A 26,373-nucleotide genomic window follows, 5' to 3' on the forward strand; every position below is an offset into this window, starting at 1 on the left:
CCCTTCACGCCCCTCTCCACCCCCTGTTCGGAGTGTTAACATATCATGCGGGATTTGGACGTACGCCCCGCTCGCACATGCGCAGAGACGCCTCTGCACATGCGCAGACACAAAACATCGGCGGGCCGAACGCACGGGGACATTACCGCACCGATCAGAATAAGGGCCATGGTTGTAATCCCCGTACTTGGGTTGTCTTGTGCTCTATACACGCAGGGCCGGCGCCACCACTAGGCAGCTCTAGGCATTTGCCTAGGGGGCCGGCCACTGGAGGGCAGAAGTTTGTCCCCCGCATGGAGGTGAGTGGAGGTGCTGGCAGGAGCGGGCAGGGGTGTCCGTCCCACGGGGGTATCACTACCTGCGGCGCTGTGTCCGTTCCGCAGTCTGGCAGGAGCGGGCAGGGGTGTCCGTGCCGCGGGGGTACCTGCGGCGCTGTGTATTAAGCTGTTGGCGGCGGCGGGGTCCCTGCAGTGATTAGCAAATAACTAGCGCTATCTGGTGGCCGTGCGGTGGCGCGGGAAGCCCTGCTGGGTTTGAAAATACTTGCCGCTTGCTGATTGGCTGAGATGCGGCAAGTGTTTTCAAAATTAGAAGCGCTTCCCGCGCCTCCACCCGGCCGCCGGATAGCGCTAGTTATTTGCTAATCACTGCAGGGACCCCGCCACTGCCGACAGCTTAATACACAGCGCCGCAGGTACCCCCGCGGCATGGACACCCCTGCCCGCTCCTGCCAGATGGCGCAGCAGGTACCCCTCAGCCCCCCCCCCCTCACCTGGGGCGCTCCGGTGCCTTGCACTGGCCCTGTATACATGGCATAGCTCCCAACATCTCCATGGCCATGCTCCCAGCCCCTCTGCCTCTCTGAATAGACGCTGTGCACATACTATTCTCCACTCTGCAGCAGCGCCTGGCATAGGGGACTCCCAACTGACCCCCCCCCCCCCTCCCACTGCGGGACACTGCTGGCTCCGGGCGGGAAGCGGGAGAACCTCCTTAAAAAATGGGTGGGTTGCTTAGTGTGTATGTACCTCATTGTCTGTGCACCCCCGGCAATGCAACCCCTGGACCGGACACTACAAGCTCCAGAATTACATATATTGATGAATGGAGCCTGTCCGGTCTGGCGTTCCGGGGTTCTGTTCTGTCCGGCTTTTATTCATACCTGTCAGCGGGGGCAGTATGCGCTGAAACTATCACCCGCAGGCACTGCCTATATCATTATACCGTGCATGCCGCAAATGTGTGCACTGGGATTAAGAAATTATTCCTGCTCTAAAGAAGTGGTGAACCTGGGCCTGATTCAGATACAGAAGGAGGTGCAGCACTGTACCTAGACTGCACGTACGTCATTGGATGCACTATGGCTACAGGTTGTTAGTGTTTGACAGCTTGCAGTGACCCGTGGACAGGGGGGAAGGTTGGGGGAACCTGTGATCACTGCAAGGGGGTGAGCCGAGGTCTGCCCAGCTGCCCGGGGAGTGCTTGGCACACCCACAAAATGGGAGAAGTCGCATGGATACCCCTTGAACTCCTGGGCAGCTTCAGGGATGGTATGATCGCATGCGATCAGTGGCAAATCCAGGGTTGGGCAGCAGCACAGACCAAATAGGGGAGCCACACCCACTGCCAGTGAGTCAGTTTTAAATGGCAGTTGGTGACATTTGTTGTGCCTCCCCTCTTTGAATTTTTAAATGTGCTGCAGCCCCACCTCTGGAGCCTCCCCTGCATATGATACACTGTATGCATTCCTTTTGCATAAGTTGTAATGTATGCTATTCTGTGTACAAATGGTACTATTGTGTAGTATAATATGCAAAAGGGCTACTACATAGTGGCATAACATGTATAAGGGTTACTACTGTGGTGGAAAGTGTAATAAATTTACTACTGTGTGGCATAACGTGTATAAGATGTACTAATGTGTGGAATAATGTGTATAAGGGACACTGCAGTGTGATTGAGTACTGCAATATGTATAATGGACACTACTGTGTGGTGTAACATGTATAACACAATGTGAATAATAGATACTAATGTTTGGTGTAACGTGTATAAAATGTAATAAGGGACCCTACTTGCAAGCAATACAATGTACAGCCACTGGGCCAAGTGTAACAAAGACAGGAACCGTAACATCAAATGATTGTCCATTAGACTCTCACACAGGGAGATGAAATAGATGTCCAAGCGCAATCTTATATTCTGTTGTCAAATCAACTTAAGACAAGTAAACAGCAAAATAAATAAGACGTTATTTCTGGTGTAAACTGCCTGCATAGGAAATATATGGCAGCTGGAAAGGGTATTTATCAGAAAACTATTTGTTTTCTAATTAATTTTTATTTAAAAGTTAATATGAATGCACTTTATATAAATATACAATAGGATTTAAGCTAATTAAAAACTTGTGTCTGACCGAGAGAGTAAATACAGCATCTGTATGACTATCTTCCCAGATCAGCAGAATTGCACAGCACAGTGTACTGTACACTACTATTAACAGGCATGTACAGCTTTCAAAAAACGAGAGAGAAATTTGTACTGCTTCGAAATGTCTCCAATTCACAATGCGGATACTACGGCACCGGCCATTTTATTAAGGACCACAGGCAGTGCCAACTGGAGTCCCTGGCTCCGGGAAAATGTCTGCGCAGCGGGGACAGAAAATCGATTATTTGCTAAACTCATTGATGTGACGTTTCCGGCACAGTACGCGTTTCCTTCTGTCCTACTGTGTGTTCGTCTGCGCTGGCAACCGGCAGACATGGCGGCCTTCTCAGGTAAGAGACTACTGTCGGTATTATATAATAGAACTATAGGTATATATTGTAATGCATGGGTTAATGCCTGTTATTAGGGCTACTGCTCAAGCATACATGTGTATGTTGTCACTGTGCACCGACCAGCTGCTGTAGAACTACAAGTACCTAATGTCAGATCTGGGGGGTTACAGTAAATGGGGTGCTGATCCTGCTATACCCTGGTGCCTGTGCATTGTTATATACAGTAACACTGGTGTTCTGTCTCATTGCCATGACCAGTGTCCCAGTACCAGAGCACCTAATTCAGAGCAAACTAGTGCTTCTGTCAGAGGACTCTACGAACATGTGGTATAACAATGAGTGTGACATGTGCTAGTTACCTATTTACTTACACTGGCTTCTGACAAGGATTTGCAGATGGACAACTAAGATAAAATGACTACGTCCTTTCCAAAATCTTCTTGGAGCACGGACGAAAATAGCTGCCCGTTCTAGTCACGTTAGTCTACTACATAGGCTGTCCGCAGAGAGGCAATCCAAAGGTTTGCGTCATGTGACTGTGGTTGCCATGGTAGTTTTCAATTATAAACCACTAATAGCAGAGTGAATTATTTGTGCCTGTAGATGTTATTTTGAGCCATTCCTGTGGTAGCGGCAAAATGCCTCCTGTAATGGGTGGAAAAAGATATTTACCAACCAGTAACATCGCTATTCACACTCTGTAGTGGTGGTCAGGAAAATGATAAATTATGATAAACAGAGCTGAGAATTTAATAACCCCCAACCTCCCATCCTCATTTACATTGCAGTATCAGTTATTATGACCTGCTAGTTGTCTTATTGGGCCTACACACGGGGTGACTGTGCTAAGCGATCTGAGCAATGTAGATCGCTCAGTGCACAGTGAAGTATCGGCGATGTGTGCTTAGCGATCTGTCAGTTCCAGTGTTCTCTGGTGAGAACACTGGGCCTTATTCTAGTTCACTTTTTCTGATAAAATCCTTCTTCGATGGACAAAACCATGTACTGGCTGCTTTATTTTTACACTGCAATATAGATCTCAAGCCCCCGTACACACGGGGGAGATATATTACTCAGCCATATATTGCTAGCAATATATTGCTCAGTTTCTCCTTTTCATCAGCGACCAGAGATGGTCGCTGATGAAAGGGAACCTCTGCTGGCAGTGCCGCAGAGGTAATCAGCTGGTCGCAGGAGCAAGCTGCTGCGACCAGCGATTACAACGGGGCAGAAAACGGGAGCGCGCACCCGGCGATTTTTCGCCGGGGCACACTCCCATCACTGGCAATATGGTCGCCTGAGACCATATTTCCAGCGATTTCAGCCCCTATTGCCCCTGTGTGCACACAGCTTCACTTTGAAGTAAAACGCCACCCAAATCTAACTCTCTCTGCACAAGTAACATCTGCCCCCCTGCAGTGCACATGGTTTTAAGAAGGATTTTGTCAGAAAGAGTGAACTAGAATAACCCCCACTGTCCCTGACCAGCGATCTCACTAGATTTATCCAGCACGCAGGATCTTAATCACATGGCGACAGTAGCTATCACTATGGCCCCTGCACACGGAGCAATGTAGGGTCATTTTCTAAGCGATCTAGTCAGATCGCTTAAAAAATGGGCTCAAATTGTCCTGTGTGTAGGCACCATTCCAAAAGTGCTATCTTTTAAAAATTTGCTGTACTCTTCTTTTTAAAAACGTCTTTAAGTACATTATTGTGCTTACACTACAAATATTTATTTAGCTAATTTTCTGCGTTTATGTTCCAGAAATGGGTGTGATGCCAGAGATTGCGCAGGCTGTGGAGGAGATGGATTGGCTGTAAGTGGTACATATAATCGCACCTTCCCTACATACTTGTGGTATAATCAATCTATAAACTTAAAACAATGGGCCTGGTTCGGACTTGTGAGCTAACTTCATGGTGAGGATACTGCGCATGGTCTTGTATCAATGCACACCGTGTCCTCTAGATCCCAGCCTGACTATCAGGCAGAGGGTGTTTGGGGGGTGGCGACCAGGTCCGTTCCTTAAGGCCGCCACCCACTAGTTTGATATGGTCACTTTTTATGCGATTCCGACGGATCGCATGGAAAATGATAAATTGCATGTCATTGTCTTGTGATTGCTGGGTGCCTTCCTGTGCGCCTCGCAGCGCAATCGCTGATCCTACGGGCTGCCATAAATAGTCATGGCAGCCTATAGCCCTTGCTGGGATTGCATTCGATACATCATATGCAAAAGGACCGCAGCTGCCGGGAGAGTTGGCGGAGTATACCCCTAGATGATGGGGGCCTTTAGAATGGAGACACGTCACATTAGTTTTGTAGGAGTGCCAAAGTCTGTGTCTATGGTGGTGCGTCTACTCGCAACAGACGCCTCCTGCTGCCTTAGCATATTGCCGCATGGTATCGCACAGTTGCTTTCCTGTAGCTATACAATATCGTACAACTCTGAACCAGCCCAATATAATATTGTATTCTGTACAGATGTTTCTTCTCAGCCCTTTAATGCATTCTGTCCATAATGTTTCTAGCTGTTTTAGGCTCTATATTGGTCCAGTGATCATCTATATACTTGTTCTATTTTACTGCTCAGGCTTCCCACTGACATCCAGGCGGAATCTATACCAATGATCCTGGGTGGCGGGGACGTTCTCATGGTGAGATGCTTCCATTATTCTCCCATTATTGTGCTTTGAGTTGTGTCTTTTGAACCTCTCAATTTCCAGCAGCACTTTATCTATTTAGGATCTGTTCCTAGTTTCTAATTGTAATTCTGTTTTTCAGGCTGCCGAGACTGGAAGTGGGAAGACGGGGGTAAGTATGCTTTGTATAGAGAGAGATTGTTGTCACTTCAACAGAAATGTATAAATGCATGGGACCGGATGGTTTATTGGATACCGGATTGTTTTATTGTAGTTATGTGAATTGCATTATAATTGCTTCTGGTTTTTAGGCTTTTAGCATCCCTGTCATCCAGATTGTGTATGAAACCTTGAAGGACCAACAGGAAGGCAAGAAGGGGAAAGTTGCGGTAAAGTCCGGTAGCACAGGTATCTGTCCAACTTACACTGCTGTTATAACTTGCCCATGTGTAGCCGTGTTACCTGTGATGTCATAGTTTAGTTAGGTCACATGTTGCAGGAGCTAAATTTTACATAGGGAACAATGTTAAATGGGCCAATGGACCCGATTTTTGATTGTATACCCACACTGATGGGTGTTTTACATGACAAATGCCCCCCCCCATTGTTAACGCCACCTCACGATGAACGCCAACCCGAAGCGTGGCGAGCGCAGCGTTACGCGTCCTCCGACCGTTTCATACCCCCCACTATCCACGTCGGCGTGGAGTTGATTTTATATAGTGTGGCGAGCACAGCGTGCCACCGAGCCCGAAGCGTGGCGAGCGCACGCGTAATACCTGTGAAGTAATGCGTGTTCCCTCGCGGGGGTCGCTGCGCTCGCCACGCTTCGGGCTCAGTGGCTCGCTGCGCTCGCCACACTATATAAAATCATCTCCGCACCGACGTGGATAGTGGGGGGTATGAAAAGGTCAGAGGACGCGTACCGTCGATGCTCGCCACACTTCGGGTTGGCGTTCATCGTGGGGTGGCGTTAACAATGGGGGGGCATTTGACCCATCAGGGTGGGGATACAATGAAAATTGGGGTCTGGGGGGCATTTAACATTGGGGCTAATGTAAAATCGGGTCTCAGGGACCATTTTGCTTTGGTTCCAATGTAAAAATCGCGTCGATCGCATCGCATGCGATTTGGTTGCATGCGATGCGATCGACGCGTTTTATTAGAACCCGATGGATACAATTTCCATCGCTGGCGCCGTGCTAGGAAACAAGTACCCATTATAGCTATCAGTTTGAACACACCCAACCAAATCTAACGCTCTCTGCACGTGTTGCATCTGCCCCCCCCTGCAGTGCAGCATGGTTTTTTTCATTTGCAAACAAAATGTGCCCTACGATCACGTCTGAATTAGGCCCTCTGTGTCAAGGCCTTGGTGATTGAAATATATTGTGTATAGAATGTTTGGGGTACTGTTTCCTGTGGTTGATAATTCGGCTAATGTTAGGTGCACTATAACTGCAATATGTGCGCTATTCCGCGCTGCTGGTACCTAAGTAATAAGTCACCGTCCTACGTAGCATCTTACAAGGCATCACTCCTTACATGGGAGTCCATGCTGACTGCATTAAAACTGTGTATATCTGGCTGAGGGACATTATAGGGCAGCAGCGTGCAGCAGAGTTCTAGTCTCTCGTTCCCTCTCTGTATAACCTTCTTCCACGTAATAAATAACTGTACATATTTGTCACTTCTCCTGTTCTTACAGTCCTGAATAAGTGGCAGATGAATCCTTATGACAGGGGCTCAGCCTTTGGTAAGTGATCATCATGCGCTTAGTGTCGTACTGTATGTACGTTATCTGTAAATGCATCTGTGTCCACTTCATACGTGTCCATAAAATGAGCACCGGACATATAATGTTCTCCTTTGCCTCACATGATAGAACGTAGCACTGTATATAGTTAATGACTATATGTTCCTAACTTACCTGTCTCTTTTATCGTTCTCAGCAATTAGCTCAGATGGGCTTCTTTGCCAAAGCAGAGAGATGAAGGAATGGCATGGGTGCAGGTCAACCCGTGGCGTCACTAAAGGTAAGCACGGGCAAAGCCCCCTAGGATGTGCCCGCTATAAACAGCCGGGCAAAGCAAGAACCTTTCATTATGTACTGGCAGTCGGCAGTTAGAGGCCTAAAGGTGCCCATACACGGTGAGATTTTTCCCGTGTGTTTTGAACTTTATAGCATCACATCGGATCATGTGCGATTTGTATGCGATTAGAAGACAGTACAAAAAAGTATGTGCAGCACATACTTTTTGTAATGTGCAATGAGATGCCCGCAGGAGCGCGCATCACATCACACAGTACAATCACACCGTGTATGGGCACCTTAAGCCTTTCCTGACCCATACATGTTAGATATCATCTGATTTCTTCTGTGCGTTACCAGGAAAATACTACTACGAGATGTCTTGCCACGACCAGGGATTGTGCAGAGTTGGTTGGTCTTCATTACAAGCCTCATTAGATCTTGGTGAGTGTCCGTATTCTATAAACAAGCATGTTCCCTGCACTACACTGTTGGAGCCTTACCGTCGCATGTCCTAGTCTGCCAGTGCAAGTCGGGTGGCCAAGCGGGATTGCAGACTGATTGCCGACTGATTGCCGACTGAACTCAGTTTTTTTGCTTTTTTCTAAAGGGGCAATCATTTACAAGGCATGGTTTTGCAGTGTCAGTCTGATCTAACTTTTATCTGCACTGGAGATGGCCTGCATTCACATGGGGACGCCCAGTGGTTCTCTGGGCACACCCACCGTTTTTGTAGGCACACCCAGGAAACTCTGGACAGCCCCATGCTCCAGCCCAATGTCCGCACTGCTGTGTGCGAGCACCTCGGCAACGGCGGTAGTTGCCAAAGACTTCGCAACGCGGCCCTGCACATGTATTTTCCTATACGCATTTGCAGACCCGCAACATCGGTCCCTGGCATGAATATGCTGGGGGACCGAGTCTTACGGAATTAGGCCCTGTGTTCTTTAGTTTCTGTATTGAGGGTAACCAGCTACTGCCACAAGTAGAATCATTGGTTGTCTTTTTCCGATGAGCTTCTTCATGCGGAGACACTGGTAGCTATGCACTTGTCCAGGGTCATATACAGCTATATGACATGGCAACCAACCAGATTCTACTCCTTATTTATTTAGCACCTTCTAGAAGATACAGTAATAGGTAGAATCTGATTGGTCGGTATGGGCAAAATCCCATCTTCAATAGAACTCTGAATTTGCCCCAAAGTGTCTACAGCTCATCTTAATTGTTTTGTTTTGTTGTTCTAGGAACTGACAAGTTTGGCTTTGGGTTTGGTGGAACTGGAAAGAAGTCTCATAACAAGCAGTTTGATAACTATGGGGAGGTAATATCCTTTCATTTACTTATGTTACATGACTAATACATACACTATATATTGATTATTTGCAAAATGTCCATGCTTGTTTTATATTTGCAAACATAATAAAAAATGAAAGGTACTTGTTTCCTAGAACGGCGCCCACGATTTCCATCGTATGGGCTCCTAAAAATCTCATCGCATCGCATCCCCCTGGAATATTGTGGCATGCGATGCGATGCGATTTTTAATTGTAAAAGCACCCATGCCATGAGATGTGATGGGTGCTTACAATGAGATGTAACCCCCAGTATCAATGCCATCCCGAAGCGTGGCGAGCGCAGCGGTACGCGTCATCCGACCTTTTCATACCCCCACTATCCACGTCGGCTTGGAGTTGATCTTAGATAGTGTGGCAAGCGCAGCGAGCCACCAAGCCCGAAGCGTGGGACGCAGAATACATGTGAAGTAATCCGCGTCCCCTCGCGAGGCTCGCTGCGCTCGCCACGCTTCGGGCTCGGTGGCTCGCCACACTATCTGATATCAACTCCACGCCGACGTGGATAGTGGGGGTATGAAATGGTCGGAGGACGCGTGCCGCCGCCGCTCGCCACGCTTCGGGATGGTGTGGATACTGCGGGTTACATCTCATTGTAAGCACCCATCACATCAATTAAAAGTCGCATCGCATCCCATTTGCTGGCATGCAATGCTATGCGATATTTAATTGTACAACCATCGCATTGCACACCACTAAATAAGGTACACAATGCCATGCGATGGTTTCTGGAAGCTAATATGAGGCCCAATTAATCTTTGGGGGGTGTGGGGGTGGGGGTGTGACACAGCGTTTCGTGGAAGTGGTCCAAACCATGCAGGTGTGCCCGGACTGCTTTCAGGGCGGCTGTGTGATGTCGCATGCAGCCGCTGTGAAAGAAAAGATTCCGCGGGTGTGCCTGCATACAGAGCCGTGCTTGTATGCAGGGGGGCTACCCTTCGTGCCTGGGTCTGCAATGGGATCACATTACTTGGGTGGCACTTAGCATGCTGGGCAGCCTTGCCCACCACTAGATGGCCTCCCAGCATGCAGAAGTCTGGAGTTGCGGTTTTGCTATCTTAGCAAAACAGCAACAGCTGCTGAATTGGCTCCATTGTTCTGTTGTCCTATAGAAGCAGACTATTGCAATGTCTTCTCTCCTGTATGCAATATGGGCCTGATTCAGACCTGCCCCCTGGGCTGCCAGTGTTTGGAGCCCAGCAAGCAGGTCAACACTGCCCGGCCTAACACAATTCCCCCGTCCCTTTGCACGGCTGTGCACACAGGAAGAGAATCATTCACCATCCAATTATTTTCACAGTGCCCAGCAAGTCTAGGCTCACTCGGCATGTGAAGGCCGTGGTAACGCCTAAGTTTTCCTGGAAAACGCTGGTGTAACGCCCCCACACGGTGTCAATCACCCTGTGAGCAGCGAGCGAAGGCTAGCCTTTACTCTGAGGTTTTCCCATAATCGCTATACTGTATATGGAGAGAGGGAGCTGTGAAGACAGAGATTGGCGGTAGAAAAATAGGGACTAAGCCGTCATTTTGATGAGCTTTTACCTAGTCCATTAACGCTCTCTCACATTTGTACATGTAGAAGAACCTATTTCCGGAAAGAGTCTGTTTATTGGTTGATGGGCTTAGCATTACCGTCACTAAATAAGTGTTGTCTTTGTTACGTTACATACTGGTTTTGAACGCATTCCTGTGGATTACTGTAAGTTTGTCTCTGTTTTGCATTACATTTATGTTCTTTGTTGGCTGTAGGAGTTTACGATGCATGACACCATTGGATGTTATCTGGACATAGACAATAGTCGGGTTTCCTTCTCTAAAAATGGTGAGTAAATACTTTTGTTCTTATCGCCACTTTCTTAGAGACCCTTTATTTTGTTGCTTACGTGTTTAATGTTACGTCTCCAGGCAAGGACCTCGGACATGCATTTGATATCCCTCCACACTTGAAAAACCAGGCGCTCTTTGCATCGTGTGTTCTAAAGGTAAGATCCTGAGTCTACAAAATCAGACCACGGGGCCAGGACAGTGGTTCTCCGAGTCACTGTCTTCTGTGTCTGTGTAATGTTGTAAAGGTTTGTTTATTAAACACTGTGGATAGACTACCTATGTGGGCTTCGTACCGCACTGGTATCTCTCTGGAAGTATTGATGATTTTACTATGGCTCCTATAAATTCCCTATAATTTATCTGCCATTACAGCTTACAACAGTATTTCTCGACCTTGGTCCTTAACCCCTTGAGTGGTGGGATTTGCTGGGGCAGGATAAACCTAACTGGGCAGGTTTGTCCTGCCCCAGCAATACTCACCACTCAAGGGCAGCAGGCCTTGCCGACTACCCCCCCCCCCCATGTTCCTGACCTCTGCCCTCCTGCGATCTTACGCCGGAGCTCCCCGCCGCACTGCAGCAGTGACCAGGTGGTAGGTCACGCTCGAGGAGGTTCGGTGGGACTCGGGCGCCCGAACTCCCTAGCACCTGGTCACTGAAGCAGTGTGAATGGCAGCAGGAGTAGCAGCAGGGGAGTTCTGGCGTACAATCACCAGAGCGCGGAGGTCAGGGTGAGGGGAGTGTTAGGAGGGGGGAGGGTGCCGCTAGAGGTGGTGCACAGCTGGAGGCACCACTGGCGCACACCTACCTACTGGTGGTACGCCCGGAAATTTTCTGGGATAGCCTGCTGCAGCAGCGTAGCTGAGCCTGGAAAATTTTTGGCCATACCACCGAAGTGGTTAAAGCCCACTTACAGTCCAGGTTTTAAGGATACGTGTGCTTGATAGCAGGTTGTTAAATCACAGTGGGCAAAGTACTGGTGAAGTCACCTCAGTTCAAAAATGGAAATGCTTCAAACCAGGTTAGGGGGATTCTAGAGCTGGGTTTGGAAAACACTGGCATATAAGACACGGTCATCTTTTACACCTTTCAAATTGCAAATGCCGGGTCGAACCTGGGATTTGGACACAGGTCATTCCCGGGAGCGACCCGGCGTTTGCAATGCAAGTTTCCCCACAATAAACTTGGCAACAAGCCGCTTTGAGCTGACTCTGTCTCCCCACTATAGTGGGAACGGGACTCGGGTCGCCTGACCCAACCTGGGTCGGAATACCAGGTTGCTGGACCTGGATATTTTCAGAAGGCCCTTTCACACCGCACGTCAACCTGGGTTATTTGTGCGATGTTAAAGGGGTATTGGACTACAATCATGAAGATTGACGTTTGAACTAAGAGTGTTTCTTAATATAAATAATACTTTTCTTTTATTGGTATATTTGGAATAACATAATGGCGGCCTCAATTTCCTTTTGCCTACAGTAGAACATCACTAACAGGATGCATCTAAGTTCCGGTGGGGTGTGACCATGTTCATGTTTTCTCCTTTTAGAATGCTGAGCTGAAGTTTAACTTTGGAGAAGAAGAATTTAAGTTTCCCCCTAAGGACGGGTTTGTTGCTCTTTGCAAAGCATCAGACGGCCATGTGGTGAAATCACAGAATGCTGGTACCTGCAGATCCCACTCCTGACTTTACACTGCAATATTTTGTCCGTGTTTTATAATGCCCCAATACTATTACCTTTTTGTGTGCGTATACAGATGGAGCCGGCTTTAACTTTGCAGGGGCTGGTGATTCTATCGCCAGGGGTGCACATGCATGAGACGCTCGTGCGCCCCTTGGCAAACGGAGCCTGCCGCCGGGCCCCGCCACCTCCCCCGCCGGTCCCCCACACCGCCCGACCCCCCCCCCCAAACTGGGCAGCGTCTCTCTGAGGTGGGAGACGCTGCCCAGCCGCCGTGATACTGGGACGTGCGTGCGTGTGAGACGCACGCACGTCCCAGTCTCTATCGCCGGAGCTCACCAAAGGATCTGGCGAGCGCTGGCCAAAGATAAAGCCGCCTCACTCTGTACATAGAATTGTATTATTTTTGTTATTCTGCTGATCACATCTGGACACATCCAATGTAAAGTTCCGTATTAAGACTGTCTGGAGGCCGACTGGATTAATGCTTTGTCTTCTCTTTTCAGTGGTCACTGTTCTTACAAACCTGTTCTGTTGTATTTCTGTATCATTTAAGGAAGCGCCCAAGTGACACAAACCAAGAACTTACCGAACGCACCGAAAGCTCTTATTATTGAACCATCCCGGGAGCTAGCGGAGCAGACGCTGAACAATGTGAAGCAGTTCAAGAAATATGTAGATAACCCAAAACTGAGGTAACTACGGCAACTTGGCTTTATTTTTATTAAAATGAACCCGTAGTGCTTTTCCCTATTGAACTTACTATTTTTTGTTCTGTAGGGAGCTACTAATCATTGGCGGTGTAGCTGCTAAAGACCAACTAGCTGTACTGGAGAGCGGAGTAAGTATTTAAAGGAACATTGGATGACATTTAATAGGATGAGATATTCAGAAAGTGAGAGATTTGGTAAGAAATCTCCAGTTTATTAAAGCGGCAATCATTTACTCGCTGCGCTCGCCACGCTTCGGGCTCGGTGGCTCGCTGCGCTCACCACACTATATAAAATCAACTCCACGCCGACGTGGATAGTGGGGGTATGAAAAGGTCGGGAGGACGCGTAACACCGCCCCTCGCGGGCTCGCTGCGCTTACCACACTTCGGGCTGCCGTGGATAGTGGGGGTTTGAAAGGGAGGCATTTGCTAGTATGTAACATGGAACACTGGCAAATGCCGCAATAGCTACTCAGATGCAGGATTGTCTCATTGCTGGAGCATCTGAGACGCTCCTGCATCTCAAACAAATGGAGCGCCTCTCCGTCGGCGCCAGCATGATCACCTCTCCGCCAAAGAGAGGGGATCATGCTGGCGCCGGCGGTGTGAGAGAGGCACTGACTAGGCTTGCCGGGGACAGAGATGCAGTTCCCGGCAACAGTACGGTAGATACTTGTGTAGCTATTAGCGTAGCTTCAAACGTAGCGTAAGCTGCCACCGTAAAACTACACAAGTAACCAAAATTCAAATAGGAGGGCTGCACCAACTGCCAGTGAGTAGTTTGGAGTGGCAGTTGGTGTTTCCCCTATTTGAAATTTGCAGCCCCTCTTCTGGAGCTGTCACTGGTCGCAATCATCCTACAGATTTTGGGAAGCCGGTTATGAAGTGGGTTATAGTGTTTTTGCCCCACAATGTAATGTTATTATACCAGTAGGGTATAATTCACAAGGACATCCAGTGTAAGGCAGTATGCCCATATGCATCAAAGGGTTTCTCTGCTTCCAACATGGGTTTTCATTTGGGGTACGCAGGTTAATTGACCACTTCTTTTTTTTATTAATATCTTATATGAAACCAAAATCACACTACAACTTTTATTATTTTAAAAGTCCGGTATAAATTTATTGGGCCAGATGTAAAGAAGCTCGAATTTGGTGGCCATGCGGGATGCCGGAGGAACGCAGAGGTTTTCTTTAACGGGGCAAGCATTTACAAGGCATGTGGCCAGATGTATCAAGCTTTAAAAAGTGATACAGTGGAGAGTGATAAACCACCAGCCAATCCGCTCCTACCTGTCATTATTCAAACCCAACCTCTAAGATGTCAATTAGAAGCTGATTGGCTGGCTTTTTAATCCTTCTCCACTTTACCATTTTTTGAAGTTTGATGCATCTGGTTCGTGGTCTTTAAAAAAACATCAGAGTTTGGCCAGGACGCACGTTTTACATGGATTTCCAGTAAATTGTTTACGTGATTTAAATTTTTTTTTTTTTTTTATTAACATTGTCAAACTGCATATAACTTCTGCTTCTCCTCCTCTTCTTCCTACAGGTAGATATAGTGGTGGGGACACCAGGTAGAATTGATGACCTTATTTCAACTGGGAAATTAAATCTGTCTCAAGTGCGCTTCTTGGTGCTCGATGAAGCTGTAAGTTGGGATGATCCAACCCGCTGGTTACTATCATCCTGTTGTGTTGAAGAAGTTTTTATTTAGTTTTATTTTTTTTGTCATTTGCTAATGTACCGATTTTTTCAGTATTCCTTTTATTCATATTTTATTTTGTTCATAACGTTTTTTTAGCGGTTATTAGAGTGATATCATAACTTGCACTAATACCAGATAACCCGCTTCTAGTTGGATCCTTAGCATAGACCCAGAAGAGGATCGTTCTATGGCGTAGAACGATTTCAGTTAACCACGCGTTTGTTATATGATGTGCCAGACAGGAGAAGACCTAATATGGCTGGCAGACAGTAGTTCAAATCCACAGCTGCCAATTTAAAAGTTGACTTTGAATAGTCAAGTAACCATTAGACACCCATAAGCCGATATCGGGTTGGTTACTGTGTGCTTGGGCACGTCTGCTTGACACGCAAGATTTGGGTACCACTAACAGGCAGTGGCAGGTTTGTCTCCTCTCTCTCTCTCTCATCACTTCCCATGTTGTGTTCACAGGACGGCCTGCTTTCCCAAGGATATTCTGACTTCATTAATAGAGTTCATCAACAAATCCCACAGATCACCTCAGATGGCAAAAGGCTGCAGGTAACAAATACTGTACATGAACAAAAAACTTGTGAGTACTCTCTAGAATATCACTGAAAACGTACTTTTAGTATAACGTCAATCTTTACAGGATGTTTAAGGGGGGGGGGGGAGAGGGGAGAGGAGGAGAGGAATGTCAACAACATAACAGTAATGTCGGTGCTAGTGGCTGCCAGTACAAAAGAACACTTGAAATCTCGCCCATAGAGTTGAGGAACAGTGTTCTAATAATAATATAATATATATTTTAAGTCCAAACCAACCTGGCTTTAGTGTAGAATTACAAAATTGCTCAAAAACAAAACAAAACTAAAAGCAATGTTTTTGCAACATCTGATACATTTCCGCCAGCATTTTCCTTGTTCCGGACCACTGAAGGGGTGTCGGAGCATTAAGCAGGGACTGTTTGTTTCCTGCAGACTAAGCAACCAGTAATGTTGGTATTGGGTTTGGAGCACAAGTGGTAAAATAAAGCACCTCCTTGAGAGCTTTAACTTGCGACAAATCGAAAACGGGGTCCGACTTTTTCCTTGGATAAGTCGGACCTATATATGGGAATCTTTGGTTGTTGACTTCCAGCTCTCTTAGCTTGTTTGTGTACGATGTTCTTTCGTCGGTTGATCATGTCATTTACAGCATTGACTATTAAATTTACTAAAGCATCCAAAAAGGAAAATAGAGGATGTCCATAACGACCAATCAGATTTCTTAATCTTCTAGGACTCAGTAGGGAAATAAAGGCTAGAATCTGTCCGTTGTTATGGGCAACAGCACTTTTAATTTTTGGAAGCTGTTTGTGTTGGCTGCTTGCATGCTTCATTGTTTTATATTTATGTGCTGCATAGAACATCCACCCTACTCATACGTGTATCGTTCGGCCAGGTGATCGTGTGTTCCGCCACCCTCCATTCATTTGACGTGAAGAAGCTGTCGGAGAAGATCATGCACTTTCCCACATGGGTGGATCTGAAAGGAGAAGACTCCGTGCCGGAGAGCGTGCACCACGTTGTTGTCCCAGTCAACCCAAAGAAGGAGAAGATGTGGGAACGACTTGGCAAAAACCATATTCGGGTAAGAGCATTAGAAACTCGTACACATAGTGGGAAAAAGTCCGGAACTTGTCACGGTCTTATGGGAGCAGAGCAAGAAAAAGGAGAGAATATAAACCCCTTCAGTTACATAGTAGATGAGGCTGAATAAAGACTTGCGTCCATCTAGTTCAACCTAGGTTTTAATAGTTTATCCCTTGTTGTATAGTTATGTTCTTAAAATTTTAGAGAAAGATTCTTATTTGTACCCTTGGAAGTTTTTAACCAATAAATGTTTATCCAACCTTATATTAAACGTATTTATTGTGTCTGCCGACACCACTTCTCCCAGAAGAGAGTTCCAAAGTTTGACTGCTCTGACCGTCAAGAATTTTTTTCTTCTAAGGGAACAAAAACTTTTTTCTTCTAATCTAAACTCGTGCCCTCGTGTCCTCGATGCCTTTCTAGCAGTAAAAAGGGTGTTTGACAGGTCCTTATATTGGCCCCAGATAAATTTGAACATGTTGAGCAAGTCCCCCCTAAACGTTTCAGTGGTGTTTTAAAAAAATTTTTTTTAGGGAGCTCTCCCCACTGGGTGAGTTTTTTTTTTTTTCTTCTGGGAAGCGCTCCCTAACAAAAAAAAAACCACCACTGTATCCCTGGGTCTGGGCAGTGCCGTTGAAGAGTCAGCCGCTGCCTAGCCCCCTGCAAACCCGGCTGTGTGCGGCGTGACGTTACAAGGTCACACCGCACACAGCAGGGGGGGAGGAGGCAGGGCCGGGCAGTAGGAGCGGGGCAGCCACTGAGTGCATTGCTGATCTCAGCGCGCTGCCCGGAGGAAGGTAGCCCAGCATTCTCGGGAGTGCCACTGAAGTGGTTAAGCAGAGAACAGAGAGTGGGACAGGGCAGATGTGCCCAAATAGTGATATCTGTATTTCTTAACCCCCCCCAAATACTGTATCATGCTATAAGATCATCTCCTAAAATGATTTCTGTCTTCCCCAGACCGATGGCGTCCATGATAAAGATAACACTAGGGCTGGCGGCAGTTCTGCAGGTAATCCTAAAGCTCCGTGCGGCGTTCTCTAGTAAAGTAGCTTCTAGATGTAGCAGTAATTTCCACGTGCTTTATAACGGCTTTTATCTTTCAGAAACATTGTCGGAAGCCATTAAGATCCTGAAGGGGGAGTACATCCTCCGTGCAATCAAAGAGCACAACATGGATCAAGCCATTGTCTTCTGCCGCACTAAGCTGGACTGTGATAACATGGAGCAATACTTTATACAGAACGGAGGAGGTAATCACTGCGGCCGCTGCAGGGGGCTGATTACTGGGGTATCTCTATGAGCTACTGAGGAACTCAGACACCTCAGGAGTAACAAGTTCTCATGTAAGATGGGGCTTATTACTAGTTACATTGCCCTGGGATCACCTGCCGATGAACGGAGCTTAGAATAATGATGGATCACTGAGGACCAGACTATTAATACTACCAGATGCCATGTAGACCAAAATTAATATATTGGTGCTTAACCACAGCAACGAATTGGCTGTCATCTGTCTGCAGCGAGCTAACCAATGAGAGCTGTTACTTTGCACCTGTACCTTATTTTGTAGCAGCATAATAGCTTTTTGGTGTACTGTGCACAGTATATAATAGGAATAGCCTGTGATAGTAAGTCGGGCTAACTTCCAATTGCTGTGGCATTGCTACCACTTAGGCTGACGTTATTCCTTGTCTGGTGTCCGGTGGAGATAGGGTGTTTTTGGCTTTCCCAATTGCTCCTACAGCTCGTTGTGTGCGCAGATCACTAGTAAAGTCCTCATTAGGACGAGTCGGCTGCTGTGAATGGGGAAGTTCTGATCGTGTCGCCTTTTTATACTGACTACACTGATCTCCCTAATGATGTAGACCAGGGGTAGCCAACTCCAGTCCTTGAGAGCTGCCAACAGTTCACGTTTTCCATGTCTCCTCACAGAATCACAAGTGAGCTAATTAGCTCCACCTGTGGATCTAAGACGTTAGTCAGTAATGAGTGCACCTGTGTACCTGTGAAGTGAGCCGGAAAACGTGAACTGTTGGTAACTCTCGAGGACTGGAGTTGGCTACCCCTGATCTAGGCTCTTTGATGTCCACCTTACTTTGTTTTTACCACCTCTTCCCTGTTACATGCTATACAACCATTTATGTAACCCCTGCTGCCTGCTTTCCACCTATATCCCCCTCTGCCCTGCCCTGCAGCAGCCAGGAATTCGGCAATTATGGGTTGACCCCCCTTCTTTCTGCTCTCCACATATGTGGTACCCCCTCTACCCTGCCATCTCCACTAATGTATATTTTACAGAACTGGTATTTTAGAAACATTTATATCACTTTCACAATACATTTCACACATGGTGCGATTCTGCCTAGCTTTCAATTCAATTTCGACTATATAGTCACAATCAATTAGGCATCAAGCAGTTTTCAGCCACTTTCGATCCCGATGCACGGCATTGAAATCTAACAGAAAAATAGACTGTGCAGGCAAGACTTTATAGTATAGATCTGTACTAGTTAGTCTAAATCATATGTGTACACGGCAACATGCGATTCGGTCGTCTGAATCAGGATCGAATAGAAAATTAATCTCACCGTGTGCTCTGGGCTTTACTGAGGAGGAAAGTTTCACTACCCAACCTTGGTGTTGCTGCCAAAATAGTGGTATTCCATATTATTTCCCTGTCTGGCTGTTCAATCATATTATGGTACTGATCATGATTTTATTGGGAGGGGGTGGGTGGGGGAGAGAGAGAGAGAGAGAGTTACTTTTTCATGCTTATACTGATGTCTGCACTAGTTGGGCATAATTGACTGTCTGAAACTTGTGGTTATTCTAGGACCTGATAGAAAAGGACATCAGTTCTCGTGTGTGTGTCTTCATAGTGACCGGAAACCCCATGAGAGGAAGCAGAACCTGGAAAGATTTAAGGTACAGTATTGACTGCTTTCAGTGCAGAAAGTGTCTCACTGTTCCCATTAGTGACCCCTCAGAGAGCTTGCTGAATGTGTTTATGTGATGTAGCCTGTAGAGGTCACTGTTGCTCTGTGGCCATTTGTGGGACATTAATTAAAATCCTTCCAGATCACAAAGCCAAGTCAGACCCGGTGGAATTGGAGGGTTGGCCGACCCAGATTATACCCCATTCTCACTGCCGCAAAAACCAGGGTATTTGCCAGGGCGAGTAGTAATTTCCTGTGTTGCATCCCTGTGTGAAAGGGTCTTTGTGAAATTCCCGGGTGTAATGCCCCAGGAATTACACACAGGTTTTTTGCAGGGTTTTTCCTGGGTAATACAAGGGTGTATGGCAGTGTGAACAGGCTAGACCCGGGTTTTTCTCACAAAATGCAAAAAAGCAAGTTCATTGCATTGCTCAAAGCTGCTTTTTAAACAGCCAATCAAAGATACTTTTTAAACATCCAATCAAAGCAGCTCTTAGATGCCACACACTTGATGGCAGGCGTACCAGGGGAAGCAGTGTGAACAGGGCAGACACAGGAATTTTCAGAGTCTAAGGTGCAGTATGAATGGGGTCTGTAGAGCTGAGATGCTCTGTGCCCCGCCAAAAACATGGGAACAAAAACCCGGGATTTTGCAGGGGCGGCAATGAGAACGCAGCATTATAAGTTTTGGTCTTTTCACACCCTGGCTAGACCCGGGGTCGTTACGTCCGCAACCGTCCCTCTGCTATTTCACATTGTTTGTAACGTTAATGTTTTTTGTGTTCTAAGAAAGCAGAAGTTCGGTTCCTGATCTGTACAGATGTGGCTGCCAGAGGTATTGATATCCATGGAGTCCCTTATGGTGAGACTTTTATTTAATTTTTTTATTTGTTTTTATATATTCATTTTAATTTGATAATATAACACAGTCCTAGTAAACGCTTCAAGATGGGTGAAACTATGCTATGCGCTCTTTCCATGCAGTGATCAATGTAACCCTTCCGGATGAGAAGCAGAACTACGTCCATCGCATCGGTAGAGTTGGCAGAGCGGACAGGTATTGGATCGCCACGTGTCGCCTTCCTGCAGACGTAACTGTTTTGCACCACCCTTGTTTAGTCTGTTGTGCTTTAAATAAATAGTGGAGCATGATTGGTTGGTTCCAGGCAACTCTGATTGGGAGTGTGCACTAAAGCTTTTTTTAAAGGTGCATACCCACTGGGCGATTTTGCCCAGCGTGTACGCACAGCGATGATGGGGAAAATCACTGGTCTGAAAACGGCTCAGTACATAAACATTGAGCGATTTTCCCAGGGGTGGACGACTTTCCATAGCAGGACACTCCGTCGCTCATCTGCTGGTTATACAGCAGATGAGTGGCGGCCGCCCGTGATGATGCGGGAGCGTGCATCAGCGCTCATCGCCGGGCCATATACACTGGGCTGCTCTCAAACAGTAAAACTAAGCTGCATTCACCTCAGTCACCCAGTGTGTATGGGCCCTAAGGCTGACATTTGCCTTATGACTTGTAATATTGGCAACCAGAAAGGTTGCAAATCACTGATACTTCTATGTATACGCTCTCTCTGATTGATGTGATTATTAGGATAAATCCCTAATCTAATGTCTTCTTTTTTCAGGATGGGTTTGGCTATTTCTTTGGTGGCAACTGAAAAAGAAAAGGTAGGAACCATTAATCACAATGATTGTATAACAAAATAACAAATACGATGTGATCATGTGGGAAGCATTCTCCTGAGAAATAACTAAAAGCTATCACCAAACAGAATACACAGTCATATGCCCGTATTCAATGCGGATCGCCGCGGCCGGCGAGGGGGTTAAACAGCGAGGATCGCAGAAAAACAGTGATCCTGACTGTTTAACCCATTCGCTGGCCGCTCGCCCTGTTCAAAGTTCAGGGGGAGTGACGGCGAGGATTCCCCCAAACCCACGCTAATGCAGCGAACGGAGCAAGGGGGAAATCTGCGAATTAGGGGGGTCAGTTGGATACTGTGGGGGCGAGCGGTGACAATGAGCATGCAGCCCTGCTCGCCCCCGGCATTGAATACGGGCCATAGAGTGTAAGATAAAATGTTGGGGTCCTCAGTGCTTTCTCTTATTACACATTGGGAGAATGAGCTATATACATCTAACATGTAATTAGGAGAAAGCACCAAGGACTCTTAACATTTCATGGAACGATATGTGATCATACAATGTTTGCTTTGGCCAACAAATTGTATTATGTTCTTAGGAACCAATATACCCTACATATCGTCCTCATCCAATGCACAAGTAATTGTACAACTAAACTAATGATTATTTGTGTTACTTTCCGATATGGCTTTTAATCACTTAATATAGCCATGGGCACAGTTGATGAAGGGTGCATATTAAATTATTAAATAAAAGTGTTGTTAAAAAGAAACCTTTATATCTGTAAAAAAAAAACACAAATTGGAGAGTAGAATAAAAAAAATAAAAACTTTTTTTAAAACTGCCCCAGTATAAACCACCTCCAGTCTTGAAAGGGTTGATTTATATAAACAGGAGTTTAATGGACTAAGGGGCTATTTCTGCTGGCGGAAATAGCGGTTCTCGACTATTCAATGCTGCTGTTACTGACAGCATTGTAGGTAGTTTCCATCAAAACAGATTCGACTTTAAAACAAGTCTGATCTGTTTTGTCGGAAACAGCCGCGGATTGACGAATTAACGGTTGCTTTTTGACATTTCATTTTCGACACTCAACAGCTGGAACATTGAATAACGGCTGTTGAGTTACTGTCAAATGGAACAAAAATGGCCTGTGATTCCAACTGTCGAATCGTTCTAACAGTCGGAATCCCATATTGAATACCGCCCTAAACATTATTAACTCAAGCATTTGTTTTTGTTCTAGGTTTGGTATCATGTTTGTAGCAGTCGTGGAAAAGGCTGCTATAACACCCGACTCAAGGAAGATGGGGGCTGCACAATATGGTACAATGAGATGCAGGTAACTTTCCTTCTGGTTTATTTATGTGTTCTATTAAACTAATAGAAGTTTAAGGTGTAATACTTTAAAGGCAACCCTGCAGAGCTGCAGATTGTCCGAACTCCCTACTGAGTTGTAACAGGACTTCCGTCTTTATTGTGGCATTTATGGCACCACTCGCTTATTTTGTGATTAGCTGTGCCATAATCGCTGGGAGATTTTGGCGGTTCAATCAGTGGCACCACTGAAACTCTTGTGAGAACTTCCGTTGATGAAAGAAAGCGAATGCTTCGGTCCGTCTTAAAACGGGGAAATATTTTTTTATTTTATTTTATCTCGAGTCCTTACTATGGCCCTTATTCAGATCTGATCGCAGTACAAATTTGTTCTCAAAATTATCAAAACCATGTGCACTGCAGGTGGGGCAGATGTAACATGTGCAGTGAGCGTTCAATTTGGGTGAGTTATTTTGTTTCTGTGCAGGGTAAATACTGGATCATTATTTTTACACTGCAATTTAGATTTCAGTTTCAACACACCACACCCAAATCTAACTCTCTCTGCACATGTTACATCTGCCCCCACCTGCAGTGCGCATGGTTTTGATAATTTTGAGAACAAATTTGTGTGAATAAGGTCCTACAGGATATTTAGTATCTGACCAGTATTGCCTCTGTACCAAGTGATTCAACTGTGGTTCCTCTGTAGCTGCTGTCTGAAATCGAGGAGCACTTGACTTGCACTATATCCCAGGTAGAACCTGATATTAAAGTGCCACTGGACGAGTTCGATGGAAAGGTGGTCTATGGACAGAAGAGAGCTGGTGGCGGTAAGTTGGTTACTCAATGGTTTACCACTGCTATATATTGTACAGTAAAACTGTCTGGCTGTTGCGTTAACTATTTTTCTGGCCTTTCGTAAAAGATAATTTCACCTAAATTATTATTACAATCTTCCCTGTACTGAGAGGTGTCTCACTGCTGTACCCCACATTGCCTCTGCTGACCACTGTAGGAAGGGAGAGCTGTTGGTGTCCAGGACTGACTGCAGTCCCTTATTTATTACCAGTTTCTTATCTAGTGCACACATATTCCGCAGCGCCTTACAGAGAATATTTGAACATTCACATCAGTCCCTGCCCCAGTGGAGCTTACACTCTATATTCCCTACCACATTTACACACACACACACACACACACACACACACACACACACACACACACACACACAGACATTCTAGGGTTAATCTTTGTTGGGAGCCTATTAGCCTACCAGTATATTTTTGGATTGTGGGAGAAAAACAGGAGTACCCGGAGGAAACCCACGCAAGCACGGGGAGAATATACAAACCTATGACCTCACCGCTGTGAGGCAGTAATGCTAACCATTACACCATCCGTACTGTCCCTTCACCTCCTGCACAGGCCAACACTATTTGTGTTGCACTGGAGTTCTCCCATCTGCTCACTTGATGGCGCTGTCTGCGACGACCACATTTGTATTAGATGGAGGAGGTTTGCTCATGGTATATAATTATTTGTACAGAGTTCTATCATTGTCACAACATCTATGCTCCATCTCCAAGTACTACTGTAAAAAAATCACACGCTACCACTCCACGTGGTTATAAAATAGTTATAATTTAGCCCCTCCACCAAACACAAAGGCTGAAATTCATCCGTTTCCCACGTATGAAAGCTCCCTGTCACAATGACGTCTCTTTCCGTTGCAGGCGGTCTGTATAAAGGACATGTAGATATTTTAGCACCAACTGTACAAGAACTGGCTTCTCTAGAGAAGGAGGCTCAGACGTCCTTCCTACATCTGGGGTATCTGCCTAACCAGCTGTTCCGAACCTTCTAATGTGTGACAGCCAGCAGCACAGCCACTGGAGAGACTGCGATGAGAGGCTGGCCAGGTCTGGCGCCCCCATGTGACAAGGGCACGTCAAAGCACGCTGCATTGCAGCTAATGATGCAACTGAGGATACTTTCATTTTTCCCTTATGATGTTGTTGTTTTGTTCTTTCCTAGACCGTGGTCAGTGTGTAAACCATTGACGTACACCATCTAGTTTTTGTTTTTCCTCTTGTTCACGTTTGATGCTTTGTGCCTGCTGTGGCTATAATAAATGCATTGAAAAGAATACAAGTCATGGAGTTTTGTAAAAAGTTTCAGTCAAAAAGGCCTTCTCGTCTGCTATCTCCTTTCTGGGTGAAGACCAGGGTGGATACTGCTGACTACTTTGGGGGCGGGTCTGGCAGAATATAGCCAATTGAAAGTCTGGGAAGGGGTGGGGCTAAAATGTGTCATATTTAGCCACGCCTACTCCATAATTACTCACGATTCCCTGCATTGTCTCGCCACCCTGCCCACTTCACTAGATCTGCCTACTCCTCAGTCTCCGGTAGATGTAGAGAGCAGATGATGGTAAGTGAATTCCAGAGTGGCCTACATATATTAAGAAAGAAAGAACGAATACAGAAATGAAGAAATGGAACATGCAGAGTGGTTTGGAATCCCAGTAGATACCCAGAAGCATACAGCAAATAATCCTTTCACAGGTAGGACACTTATCTATCAGCGGATTCATTCATACAGATGTATTTAGCCTGGTGGAGACACCAGCCAATCAACTCCTAACTGTCATTTTTCAAACAGCTGATTTGGCTGTTGCGTTACCTTCTACTTTATCTCCACTTGATCTCTTCACCAGGCTTAATACCATCTGCCCCAATGTTTGTAGATGTTGTCTGGAACTGATTTTCAGTCTTCCGTTCCCTCATACTCCCGCAAGGCAGGAGTTCCTAACCACAGTCCCCAAGGCACACTAAAGGTCCAGGTTTTAAGGATAGCCGTACTTGAGCATATAGGTGACTTTATTAGTACCTCAGTTATTTTGATGTAACAAATGCACTCACATATGAAGTCACCAGGTAATGAAGAGAAACGCGTCAGTTTTACAACACATTTCTAGATCATTTTAGCTCCGCCCCTTTGCCGCGGACCTGCAAAAATGGCGAACTTGGTGAAGGGGGGCGCGGAGGGTGAGGGGGGAAAGGGGGAAGCTTGCCTACCTTCCCGGGTGTAATAAGCACTATATTTGTTGTGAACATATCATTCTTACCTTTGGGTAATTATTCCTAAACTCGTTAAAAGCCCATCAAAATGACGGCTTCTGCAACGTACTTTCACTTTGAGCTGTGACAGTTTTTAGCCCACAAACCCTTCACTCCACCCCCAGTCCCTACCTGCTCCTATCTCTAATCTGTCTTCACAGCTCCCTCTCTCCATATCCACCAAGTTTGAATCAGATTAGTGTCCCTGCAAAAATTGCTTTCACTTTCAAAGGAGTCATCTGTTCTGTCCAGTCACTTTCAATGTTCAAACCTCATTAGACTGTTACATGCAGTGTTTGTATAATGCCGTTTGTTTATGTTCAATTGGCTGCTACAGAATACAGATACAGTAGTTATGTATTTGATCACTAGGTGGCGCCAGAGTCAATAAAACTTGTGTTACAAAGAATCTTATACTAGTAGAAAGGGCATACAGTACTTAAAAAAAAAAATTGTAACAAAATAAAATTTGCCCAGAAAACAGGCAGGCTAAAAGGTTCATTGCTTGACGTAGGCAGTCAACAGTTGCTTTTTTTATTTTTCAACCTTATTATGTATGTTATATAATGGCAATGCTATAGTTGCCTAGACTCCATACCAGTCTTCTGGGAGATGTAGAGGGGAGGGGTGAAGACACTAGGTGGGTGTGGCATGTTGGGCCGGGTTCAGAGGTAGGTGCAGTTGCCATCTCACAGAGCTTTTGGGATCTGCGAGTATATGCTAATGCTGTTACTGTACCTCAGGGAGACTCCTTCTGATTCGTCACTTGCATATTAAGACACAATACTAGTCAAAGATGATTTGTTGCTATGGCAACTCTACCTGTCCTATTCGGAAGTTAGGTGTACAACCCTATTTACCTACATTACCTGTAATCTACCATTTCTCAGTCCAGTTTCTAGAACTGGTTACACACTTGTCCAATTCCCATCTGATCCACCCTCAGATCTACCAGTTGG

The 26,373-nt window shown here is 46.0% G+C and overlaps 1 protein-coding gene across 1 annotated transcript; it reads left to right on the forward strand.

Moving 5' to 3' along the window:
- The first annotated feature begins 2,663 nt into the window (after positions 1-2,663).
- On the forward strand, positions 2,664-24,442 carry DDX1 (DEAD-box helicase 1). The gene is made up of 26 exons (XM_083178567.1): positions 2,664-2,780; positions 4,552-4,603; positions 5,381-5,444; positions 5,572-5,601; positions 5,741-5,837; positions 7,138-7,185; positions 7,382-7,465; positions 7,822-7,905; positions 8,709-8,785; positions 10,566-10,638; positions 10,722-10,798; positions 12,192-12,306; positions 12,881-13,019; positions 13,105-13,165; positions 14,588-14,686; positions 15,215-15,304; positions 16,187-16,375; positions 17,338-17,389; positions 17,484-17,630; positions 19,214-19,305; positions 20,106-20,178; positions 20,301-20,373; positions 20,957-20,999; positions 22,222-22,317; positions 23,005-23,125; positions 24,029-24,442. Exons 1-26 carry the CDS (start codon positions 2,765-2,767, stop codon positions 24,157-24,159), a joined length of 2,223 nt encoding a protein of 740 aa, XP_083034693.1. The 5' UTR covers positions 2,664-2,764; the 3' UTR covers positions 24,160-24,442.
- Positions 24,443-26,373: the final 1,931 nt, after the last annotated feature.

The sequence above is a fragment of the Crinia signifera genome, chromosome 3 (genome assembly GCF_055691185.1).
Source record: "Crinia signifera chromosome 3, ASM5569118v1, whole genome shotgun sequence".
In the NCBI taxonomy this organism is placed as follows: domain Eukaryota; kingdom Metazoa; phylum Chordata; class Amphibia; order Anura; family Myobatrachidae; genus Crinia; species Crinia signifera.